The 12,054-nt window shown below is 41.8% G+C and overlaps 1 protein-coding gene across 3 annotated transcripts in view; it reads left to right on the top strand.

The window, feature by feature from the left end:
* TAX1BP1 (Tax1 binding protein 1) overlaps window positions 1-12,054 on the top strand; it is a 384,787-nt gene that overhangs the window by 160,417 nt on the left and 212,316 nt on the right. For all 3 annotated transcript variants that reach the window (XM_063921979.1, XM_063921980.1, XM_063921981.1), the window contains one exon: window positions 518-620. In XM_063921979.1, the coding sequence (XP_063778049.1) occupies window positions 518-620 (103 nt within the window). The remainder of the gene's footprint in view (window positions 1-517; window positions 621-12,054) is intronic.

The raw sequence follows: 12,054 nt of genomic DNA, 5'->3' as shown, positions 1-12,054 counted from the left end.
TGCAAGTCTAAGTGAAAAAAAAAAAAAAGATTGCTCTCTTTGTCATTGTTATAGTTTGGGTAATTTGCATAAAGCATACATAAACCAATTGGGTCACCCCGGCGATTTTAATCCAGGTTTGCGGAGTCGCTTTTTTTTCTGGTATACGGAAGAGCTATGCACAGGGATGTCTTAAATGAAGAATTAACAGGCATACTTTTTTTTAGAAAGATCTAGTCTGGGTGGGGGGAGGTAGGTGTTTGTGTGTATTGGCACTACATTAGTCCTGCACTGTGCACAGGAGGAGGTACAGTATTTGCAGGAGTTTCTATCCTGTACTAATGGAAGGACAGAACGCAGGAATCCAATTTTAACTGCGTCATGTGGTTCTCCTCATGGACACCCAAAGATAAAATATTACTTTCTTATAATTGCTAACTTTATGCTTTTATGCTCTATCCATAAATAACGTGTGCTAAGCTTGGTCTCCTGTAAAATTTCCTTAAATATTTGTTTTCTAACACTATTATACCTTCAGGTTGGATGGAGCACTGCCCGAGACTACTATACTTTTCTGTGGTCTCCCATGCCTGAAAATTATGCTGCAGATTCAACTTGTGACTGTGTGCTGACTTTTCAAGGTAAGGCCAACTTTTAAGACCGACTCTAGTTCCTTTGAATAATGGGTCCATATTTTAAAATATCAAGAAAATCTGTATAGTATTCCAAAAGAAACATACCATGTTTCGTATCTTGTCATATTGTAATTTTAACATTTTATTTCCCCTCATTAAACTGTTTATGTACTTTTCATGTCTGTTTGACATTACTTTTGTACACTTGGCTGGGGTTTACTTCGTCTCCCTGGGTAATTCACCTGTGTGAGTGCACCAGCAAAGTGCTGTCCAACAACCACTGGATGTTTCCACCTGTGTAAACTAGAAGCTAGGCCATAAAGTGAGGTTGGACAGACCCGCTGAGCGCTCCATCCCTTTCCCTCACAAATCTAAAATGCAGCGTTTTATGAAGTTCTGTGTAAATTGTCCACGTGAGACCTGAACAAGCCAAGTCACAAAAGCTGTGAAGCACTAAAACAGTAGCTTTCCCTATGTGCAGTGTGCCACAGTCTGCAAAGGGTGTTTGATGCCGTGGGGCAAGTAGTACATATGTAATGTAAACCAATCACAACATGTTTAAACTATGAATGACTGTATTCAGGTGCAAATATAATAAATAAAATATATTTGTATGTATGTATATATAAATGAATACAATCCAAAGCAGCAAGCATCAGGGCGAGTTCGTGATCACACACCCGGTAAAGAACAATGGGAAATTTAATTAAGGATAATCGCTAATTCTCTAGAGCATATAAAATAGGAGGTTAGTGAAGTGCTAATAGTTATTCATTATGCCATGGCTAAATAAATGTGACAAAGTGTACTGCAAATGAGCTGTAAATGGTATTACAATTTAATAATACATCAATTATATAAACAAAATAACATATATAACTCTTCATTGCATTAGATGTATAAAATTTATAAAAATGGTGAATATAGAAATATTTAAGTGACTCACACATATGTAGAAGAATAATGTCAGATAATATTTTTTCCTATAATGAGGAAATATGTCCAATAAACAGAGCAGGTATTTCACATGTGAGAAATTTTATAATGTCCATGTGCACGAAACAGAATGTAAACCCCTTCAGAATTGCTGTAATCTCCAATTATACCCTTTTCGGGGGGCACTGTATTGGACCACGGAATGAGGCCATCTGGTATATTGAGATGGCCTGCACGTGTGTGCCAACACGATAAAGGTAAGCTCAATCATATACTGTGGAGTCCTGCAGCAGACTCCGCCATAGAGTGCCCGCAGCCACATACCGTGTACCACCGGTATGCCAGCTGATGAGAGGATGGTGCGTCATGTGTTAAGTGTAAATTCAGTGGTAAATATACCCTCTGTCTAGCCACAATGGAAGGGAAACACCTGCAACTTTACACAGTTTTTGCTCATGCATCCGAATTAGATCACCAGGGTGTCAATGATCTCCAAAGGTGGTCCAGCATGTTTTCAGGTGAATGGAGATAAGGCAGGTCCTTGATACTAACGCGTTTCACTAATTAAAGATCTTTTTCAGCAGATATAAGAAAAAATATTTTTTGGGGTCAATCCAATTCCAGCACTTTCTTTAGGATACGTGATAAGTTCCCGGATCTGTGTGTTTTGCGGCTGAGAAAACAAGTCTTTTATCTGGGATTTAAATAAAAGATCCCTGATAGTACCAGCTTTCGGGGCTAATTGGATAACCCCTAGGGTATCAATTAGCCACTGCTAATTGAATTCCCCACCTAATAGGAAAGGTGGCCTACTTAAAAATGATATCATCTGTAGGACAGCAGGAGATGGTAACATGAGGTTAGGTGCCACATATTATGTAATGGTCTAACAAGATTATAGTGATTAGTGGGTCACGCAGAAATGTTGGTTTGAGATCTGAGGAGTTTGAGTGTATGTAGGAAGAGAATGTTTCATTTCAGTGAGGGGTGTAGAGTCGTGGTAATGGGGTAGAACAGCTAGGGGAAAGTCTTATAGCGTGAGGGAGCATATTCCACCGAGTGCAGCCCGAAAAAGTCCTGTTTAAAGGAATGGGAATAGGTAATGCTATAAAGAAGAGATGCAGATCTTGGGCTAAGCAGAGAGATCAAATTAACAAAAGGGTCCTTTGTTATTGCAGTTTTGTTAATTGCTTTCTAAATTATATAAAGAGTGTTTTATGTTCGGTAAATTGCAGGCAAAAAATGTAAGGAGTGACAGAGTGTGTCGCAGCAGTAGAGGAACGGAATGCAGGAACATTTGCAGTTAGCTGCTGCATTCAGATTGATTGCAAGGGTCAGAGTCTAGTTAGGGGAAGGAGATTTTTGAAAGTTAGTGAGATCATGAGTGCATGCATTAAAATCCTCTGTGAGATAAGTGCGCATTCTGGATATGTTTCTTAGATGTTTGTATCAGCTTGTGAGTATGATTTGCACGCAAAGTGGCTGTAGTTGCGGTAAGCCACATAAGCCTTATTTACTACCTGCTAATGTGAGAATCCCTAGGACTAATGTGGGCGTACGTGCATTTGCAAATGGAAAGCCTGCACCCATCGATTTTATGCCAGCTGCTGCAGGTGTTATCATTAGTTTCTGCACTTGCATCAGCCCCATATGCATGACATGACACTCCAGCCAGGGTGGTTACGAATTGTTCCCTCCCTGAATCACCCTATTGATCCAACAAATTTTTTTCCATCTCTGAATAGTACGAACATATGCAAAAATGCGTAAATTGACACCTGAGCTTTCACTGTATTTGGAAACTCGCCACTTGCGCCTGTGAACAGAGATCTGTCCTACTCTGAATCAGGCCCTGGATGTGGACAAAAAGGACCACTGTCCGCCAAAGATGACATTTAGGCAGTGATTTGAGGAGTGTCAACAAAAATAAAGAGGAAGATTCTGTTGCCGTGTGGGAATATTATTGAAATATTGAGTTAGAAGTGACGAAAAGACAGAAATTGTAGAAAGCCAAACAGTAATGCGAGACAAGGCTATTAGCATAGACTAGAGGGTCTAGGACAGAGCTGAGTGAGGGGAGATCTAGATATACTCGAATAGAGATTTGACAGTAATTTTTTTTCCCAAATGTATTTATTGAAATTTTTTAATACAGACAAAATTAAATATACAATGAGATATCACAGTAAAACATCCCCCAAGCATAAAAGGGGGGGATAAATAAATGGATATGTCATGTCATGAAAACTCAGTTTCTTCAAAGTTGTGATCATGAAATCAAACGAGTCAGTAGTGATCGGATGGGCACCACTATCCCCAAGGAACTTTGGACTGAAAAATAGAATCTGCAGGTTAAAGAAAATCAACCCCCCCCCCCCCCCCCCCAAAAAAAAAAACAACATGTTCCTTTTTTCATAAATGGAAACATATAGTACCATAGACCATGGAAATCAATGCAAATAAGTACTGCAATATTAAAACAGAAACTACAAGGCACGTAAAATGATTGAGGAGTGGGGAAAGAGGGGCAGGGGAACAGACATAGAAAAGAGGGGGGGTCTACACGATTCAACAAATATCAAAGCTCATCATTTCACTTCTAAAGACGGTCTTTACATTTCAGTTAGAAAGGTAAAGGACTGAAATTTTCAAAAGCTTTATAGATATGCAGTTGGGTTTCCATTTCCAAGGCATCAATAAATGGGACCCATTTAAGATTAAACCTTCTAACTCCTGGATAGAAGTCGAAACTTGCATACTTCCTCTCATAATAATTATTTATTTATTTGTTTATTAACAGTTTCTTATATAGCGCAGCAAATTCCGTAGCGCTTTATATATAAAAACTGTAGAAGTCTATTTTTGACTTCTGCAACACGAGGAGCAGTTTTCTTCGTCCAATCAATTAATATACATTTTTTACTCGCAGTAACAACGGTAATCAAGAGAGGAAGAATACGTTTCTTATCCTTACCCAGGGACCACGCTGAAAAACTTATCCCTAAACATGCCTTTTGGTCTGGACTCAACTGCAGATCAAACATATTATTAATAAAATGTACGACTTTATACCAAAATTGTCTAAGTTTGAAACAGTCCCACATACAATGTGAGAAATCTACTATAGCAGTGCCACATTTATAACAGTGACCTTGTTCTTCCATGACCATATGTCTTCTCTGATGTGAGGTAATATACGTTCTATGTAGAGTGCGAATGTGAACTTCTTGTAGATGAGCAAAGGTTAATACTTTTAATGAAAAGGAATATGACTGTCATTTCAGAAATATCAATCAGCGAAGGAATATCTGTTTTCCATTTAGCCAGTAGTAAATCCCATTGCACATGTGTAACAGAGCTAAGAAGTAATCGATACAAATACTTCACTTTATAAATCTTATGTATAAGAAAGTTAAATAGCATATCTAGAGAATTAACCTGTGAAAGAGTGATAATCTGACTGGCTATGTATGGTGAGGGAGCTTTTATCGCTGTTAAAAAATGGCGCATCTGGAGATACATAAACACATGAGTGTTCGGCAGTAGAGAACGCTGACTGATATAATCAAAAGAAGGTAAGTAGCCACCTGGGTCAAAAACCTTACACGATACATCTAGCCCTTTAGATTGCCAAATCTTGAACCAAAGGTTCGTTTGTGATGGTGAAAAAGGGGGATTTCCCCATAATGGAATAAATTGGGTGCTGTATGGGTTACTACCACAACATTTATTAATAGAAATCCAGGTTCTGTAAGTATCTGCAAACAAAATATGGTTTCGATAATTCACTGCTAGAAGGGATAATTTAGGCTGAAGAAGGGCACTAGGCGAGTATGGATAAAAAATGGCTAGATCCAGGGAAAGATCAATATATTGAGATTTATTTAGTATCCAAGCACTAATATTTCTAAAGAAAGTTGTGTAAGAATACGCTTTCAAATCAGGACACCCCAATCCACCTTTATTCCTAGGTGCAATAAGCTAAGCCTTAGAAATCCTCGGGCGCTTATTCTGCCAAAGAAATTTGGAGAACAGAGCATCCAAACGTTTAATATCCGGTTGGAGTATAGCAACCGGTAACATTTGCATGCAGTAAAATAGTTTTGGAAAGATAATTGATTGTATAACAGCTAAACGTCCCAACAGCGAGAGGGGTAAATCTCTCCACGCCTCAAGTTTCGTGGCTATTTTAGTAATTATAGAATTAAAATTGGCAGAATATAGGTGTTGTAAATTAAAACAAATTTGTATGCCTAAATACTTAAATTGGGAGGGAGCAAGTGAGAATGGCACATTTAAAGATTTCAAAAAGTCTGAAGTAGTGGATCCTAAGAGTAGAATTTCCGATTTGGACATGTTAATCCTATATCCCGAAACTGCTCCAAAGCATTCAAGTAAATGAACCAAAGCAGGCAAAAAGTGGCGAGGATTGGACAGAAATAGAAGAGTGTCATCTGCAAATAGACTAATTTTCAGTTCCTCAGAGCCAATTTTGATCCCTTGAACTAGTGGGGAATTACGTATGGCAATAGCTAAGGGTTTTATGGCGATAGCGAACAAAAGAGGCGACAATGGGCACCCTTGTCTTGTACCTCTACTTAGAGTGAAAGCCGAAGAAAGGGTTCCATTGCAAGCTACTCGAGATTTAGGGGTAAAATATAATATACAAAGAATATTAATAAAATGCGTAGGGAAACCAAATTTTTCTAAAGTACGAAATAGATGAGGCCATAACACAAGATCGAATGCTTTTTCAACATCTAGCGTAACTACAGTAGAAGAGGGGTGAGAGTTAGAAGTGGTGTTCACATGAAGGATAGCAGCTAGGCCTCTTCTCACATTCACTACTGAGTGCCTCCCAGTGATGAAGCCAGTTTGATTCTTACGGATTATAATAGGTAATATAGGTTTCAGTCAGTCCACTAAAATTTTTGTAAAGATCTTATAGTCAGTGTTTAATAAAGAAATAGGCCTATACGACCCGGGAAGATTAAGATTTCCCGCCCACCTTAGGTAAAACTTTAATAAAAGCATCTGAGAAATGAAGGGGAAGAGTCCCGTTGTTAATTATATTATTAAAAAAGGCAGATAAAGGTTGTGCAATATGGGTACTAAGCATTTGGTAAAACTCATTTGAAAAGCCATCTGGACCTGAAGATTTAGCTGGTTTTAATTGTTGAAGAGCCCGTAGCACTTACTCAGAAGTTATCGGGGCTACTAAAGTAGTAGACAAGGAATCTGGAAGTTGTGGCAGTGGGAGTAGATCCCAAAAGGTAAAAGAGGAAGAAGGAGGTATCGGATGTTCAGAAGTGTTTGAAGGAGAAGTATGGTCCCTAGAACCTATAGGAGCAGAATAGAGATCGTCGTAAAAGGATTTCATAACCTCTGTAATCTGAGAGTCCGATTCCGTTAGGGAACCATCAGGTCTTATCATGGGGTGTACTACCATTTGGTGTTTAGATCCTTGCAATAAGTTGGTAAGAAGCTTACCTGTTTTATTTCCAAATCTGTAAAATTTAGAATTAACGTTAAAAAGTAATTATCACCACTCAGTTGCAGTAGTTCCGTGAAATGTGTTTTGGCAGTATTATATTTGGATTTATTTTCTAGGGAAGGGGATAGCTTACAAACCTGGAAAGAAGTGGAGAGCTTTGATTTGCAATTCCAAATAAGAAGCATTCAGTTTTCTAAGCAAAGAAACATATGCAATTAGTTCCCCACGTAAAACAGCCTTTGCTGATAGCCAGAAAACAGAACGGTCAGAAGATTCATAATCAGCATTATGTTCCCGAAAATCATCCCACAAGTTTTTCAATTTCGTTTGAAAATCCTTCGCTTTGATTTAATATGAAGGAAATTTCCATATGGGTGTAGAGCTTTTAGACTTTTTGATCCACCGAAACCAAGTCATGATCTGCTAGTATTGGGGGTTCAATAACAACTGAGGCTACTTTGGGATAAAGCGTTTCCACTATGAGTATATAGTCCATTCTAGACCATGTATTATGAGTCAAGAAGAGGCACGAATTTTCTCTCTGTAGGGTGAGCAACCCTCCACGTGTCCACTAAGTTAAGAGATTTTGTGAAAAATGGAACCCCTATCTTCGGTAGGGTTATCAAATGTTTTGTTGGGGGGGGGGGGGGACCGATCTAGGAAGGAGGAGGAAATTAAATTAAAATCACCACAAACTATTAACGAAGCTGGGTCATAAGTATAAAGCCTTGCAAATAGTGAAGTGAAAAAAGATTTTTTTTTATATTGGTTTTGAGCATATATATTACACAAATGAAATAAGGTGCCTCTTTAGTCAAAGCTAATGATCACATAACGCCCTTCCGGATCAGCAGAAACAGAGGATACCTGGATATTCAGTGATTTCTTTGGCCAGTACCGCAACACAGCAAATTTTAGTGTTGTGTGAACCTGATGCCAATGACACCGATTATAACATTTGCAATTTCTTAACCTCCGTGTCCATTAAATGAGTTTCCTGAAGACCGATTAAATCAATAGCTAGTTTATTCAAATAAGCGAGTAACCGTCTGCGTTTCGCAGGAGTATGTATACCCCTTATATTAAGTGAACCAACCTTGAGAGACATATGTGCAATAACTGTCAGAGTCCATATAGAGCGTTATAAATCGTGAGGTAGTACAGGAGGGGCATGGGAAGGGAAAGTATACGAGGAAAAAATTAAATAGACAAAAATAAACAATAAAACAAAGCAATCGCGAGCAGTAAAGAGATGTCCTACCTAAGGACTTCCAGATAAAGCCCAGCATTTGCACCACTAGGGTTGCAAACAATGAACCAAGTAACAATAAGATTTTACTCACCGGTAAATCTATTTCTCGTAGTCCGTAGTGGATGCTGGGAACTCCGAAAGGACCATGGGGAATAGCGGGCTCCGAAGGAGGCTGGGCACTTCAGAAAGATTTATTACTACCTGGTGTGCACTGGCTCCTCCCACTATGACCCTCCTCCAAGCCTCAGTTAGGACACTGTGCCCGGACGAGCTGACATAATAAGGAAGGATTTTGAATCCCGGGTAAGACTCATACCAGCTACACCAATCACACCGTACAACTCGTGATACTATATCCAGTTTGACAGTATGAAAACAACTGAGCCTCTCAACAGATGGCTCAACAATAACCCTTTAGTTAGCAATAACTATTTACAAGTATTGCAGACAATCCGCACTTGGGATGGGCGCCCAGCATCCACTACGGACTACGAGAAATAGATTTACCGGTGAGTAAAATCTTATTTTCTCTGACGTCCTAGTGGATGCTGGGAACTCCGAAAGGACCATGGGGATTATACCAAAGCTCCCAAACGGGCGGGAGAGTGCGGATGACTCTGCAGCACCGAATGAGAGAACTCAAGGTCCTCCTCAGCCAGGGTATCAAATTTGTAGAATTTTGCAAACGTGTTTGCCCCTGACCAAGTAACAGCTCGGCAAAGTTGTAAAGCCGAGACCCCTCAGGCAGCCGCCCAAGATGAGCCCACCTTCCCTGTGGAATGGGCTTTCACTGATTTAGGATGCGGCAGTCCAGCCGCAGAATGCGCCTGCTGAATCGTGTCACAGATCCAGCGAGCGATAGTCTGCTTAGAAGCAGGAGCACCCAGCCTGTTGGGTGCATACAGGATAAATAGCGAGTCAATTTTCTTGACTCTAGCCGTCCTGGAAACATCATTTTTCAAGGCCCTGACTACGTCCAGTAACTTGGAATCCTCCAAGTCCCTAGTAGCCGCAGGCACCACAATAGGTTGGTTCAAGTGAAAACTGATACCACCTTAGGGAGAAACTGGGGACGAGTCCTCAATTCTGCCCTATCCATATGGAAAATCAGATAAGGACTTTTATATGACAAAGCCGCCAATTCTGATACACGCTTGGCCGAAGCCAAGGCCAATAACATGACCACTTTCCGCGTGAGATATTTTAGATCCACGGTTTGTAGTGGTTCAAACCAATGTGATTTTAAGAAACTCAACACCACGTTGAGATCCCAAGGTGCCACTGAAGGCACAACCGGGGGCTGAATATGCAGCACTCCTTTTACAATGTCTGAACTTCAGGTACTGAAGCTAATTCTTTCTGGAAGAAAATCGACAGAGCCGAGATCTGTATCTTAATGGAGCCTAATTTTAGGCCCATAGACACTCCTGCTTGTAGGAAATGCAGAAATCGACCTAGTTGAAATTCCTCTGTTGGGGCCTTTTGTGGCCTCACACCAAGCAACATATTTCCGCCATATGCGGTGATAATGTTTTGCAGTTACATCTTTCCTGGCTTGAAACAGCGTAGGAATGACTTCCTCCGGAATGCCCTTTTCCTTTAGGATCCGGCGTTCAACCGCCATGCCATCAAAACGTAGCCGCGGTAAGTCTTGGAACAGACAGGGCCCCTGCTGCAGCAGGTCCTGTCTGAGCGGCAGAGGCCATGGGTCCTCTGATATATTTCTTGAAGTTCTGGGTACCAGGCTCTTCTTGGCCAATCCGGAACCACGAGTATCGTTCTTACTCCTCGCTTTCTTATTATTCTCAGTACCTTTGGTATGAGAGGCAGAGGGGGGAACACATAAACCGACTGGTACACCCACGGTGTTACCAGAGCGTCCACAGCTATCGCCTGAAGGTCCCTTGACCTGGCGCAATATCTTTTATAGCTTTTTGTTGAGACGGGACGCCTTCATGTCCACCTGTGGCCTTTCCCAATGGTGTACAATCCTTTGGAAGACTTCTGGATGAAGTCCCCACTCTCTCGGGTGGAAGTCGTGTCTGCTGAGAAGATCTGCTTCCCAGTTGTCCACTCCGGGAATGAACACTGCTGACAGTGCTAACACATGATTTTCCGCCCATCGGAGAATCCTTGTGGCTTCTGCCATCGCCATCCTGCTTCTTGTGCCGCCCTGTTGGTTTACATGGGCGACTGCCGTGATGTTGTCTGATTGGATCAGGACCGGCCAGTTTTGAAGCAGAGGCCTTGCCTGACTCAGGGCATTGTAAATGGCCCTCAGTTCCAGAATATTTATGTAGGGAAGTCACCTGACTTGACCAAAGTCCCTGGAAGCTTCTTCCCTGTGTGACTGCCCCCCAGCCTCAAAGGCTGGCATCCATGGTCACTAGGACCTAGTCCTGTATGTCGAACCTGCGGCCCTCTTGAAGATGGGCACTCTGCAGCCACTACAGTAGAGATATCCTGGTCCTTGGAGACAGGGTTATCAGCCAATGCATCTGAAGATGTGATCCGGACCACTTGTCTAACAGGTCCCCCTGAAAAGTTCTTGCATGGAACCTGCCGAATGGGATTGCTTCGTAGGAAGCTATCATTTTTCCCAGGACTCGCGTGCAATGATGCACCGATAACTGTTTTGGCTTCAGGAGGTCTCTGACTAGAGATGACAGCTCCTTGGCTTTCTCCTCCGGGAGAAACACTTATTTCTGGTCTGTGTCCAGAACCATCCCCAGGAACAGTAGACGTGTCGTAGGAAACAGCTGTGTCTTTGGACTGTTTAGAATCCAACCGTGCTGTTGTAGCACTTTCCAAAATAGTGCTACCCCGACTAGCAACTGCTCCTTGGACCTCGCCCTTATAAGGAGATTGTCCAAGTACGGGATCATTAAAAACTCCCCTTTTTCGAAGGAGTATCATCATTCCGGCCATTACCTTGGTAACACCCTCGGTGCCATGTACAGTCCAAACGGCAGAGTCTGGACTTGGTAATGGTAATCCTGTACCACAAATCTGAGGTACTCCTGGCGAGGATAGTAAATGGGGACATGCAGGTAAGCATCCTTGATGTCCCGGGATACCATGTAATCCCCCTCGTCCAGGCTTGCAATAACCGCCCTGAGCGATTCCATCTTGAACTTGAATTTTTTTATGTATGTGTTCAAGGATTTTAAATATAAAAAAGGGTCACACCGAACCATGCGGTTTCGGTACCCCAAACCGTGTGGAATAGTAACCCCGTCCTTGTTGAAGTAGGGGCACCTTAAGTATTACCTGCTGGGAATACAGCTTATTAATTGCCTCTAGCACAGCCTCCCTGCCTGAGGGAGTTGTCGGCAAGGCATATTTGAGGAAACGGCGGGGGGAAGACCTCTCGAATTCCAGCTTGTACCCCTGAAATACTACTTGAATGAAACAGGGATCCACCTGTGAGCGAGCCCACTGATCGCTGAAATTTTTGTGACGGCCCCCCACCGTACCTGGCTACACCTGTGGAGCCCCCGCGTCATGCTGTAGACTCAGAGGAAGCGAGAGAAGAATTATGATTCTGGGAACAGGCTGACTGGTGCAGCTTTTTCCCTCTTCCCTTGTCTCTGTACAGAAAGGAAGCGCCTTTGACCCGCTTGCTTTTCTGAAGCCGAAAGGACTGTACCTGATAATACAGTGCTTTCTTAGTCTGTGAGGAAAACTGAGGTAAAAATATTTCTTCCCAGCTGTTGCTGCGGATACGAGGTCCCAGAGACCATCCCCAAATAATTCCT

The sequence above is a fragment of the Pseudophryne corroboree genome, chromosome 5 (genome assembly GCF_028390025.1).
Source record: "Pseudophryne corroboree isolate aPseCor3 chromosome 5, aPseCor3.hap2, whole genome shotgun sequence".
In the NCBI taxonomy this organism is placed as follows: Eukaryota; Metazoa; Chordata; class Amphibia; order Anura; family Myobatrachidae; genus Pseudophryne; species Pseudophryne corroboree.
This window is presented reverse-complemented; position numbering and strand designations above follow the sequence as displayed.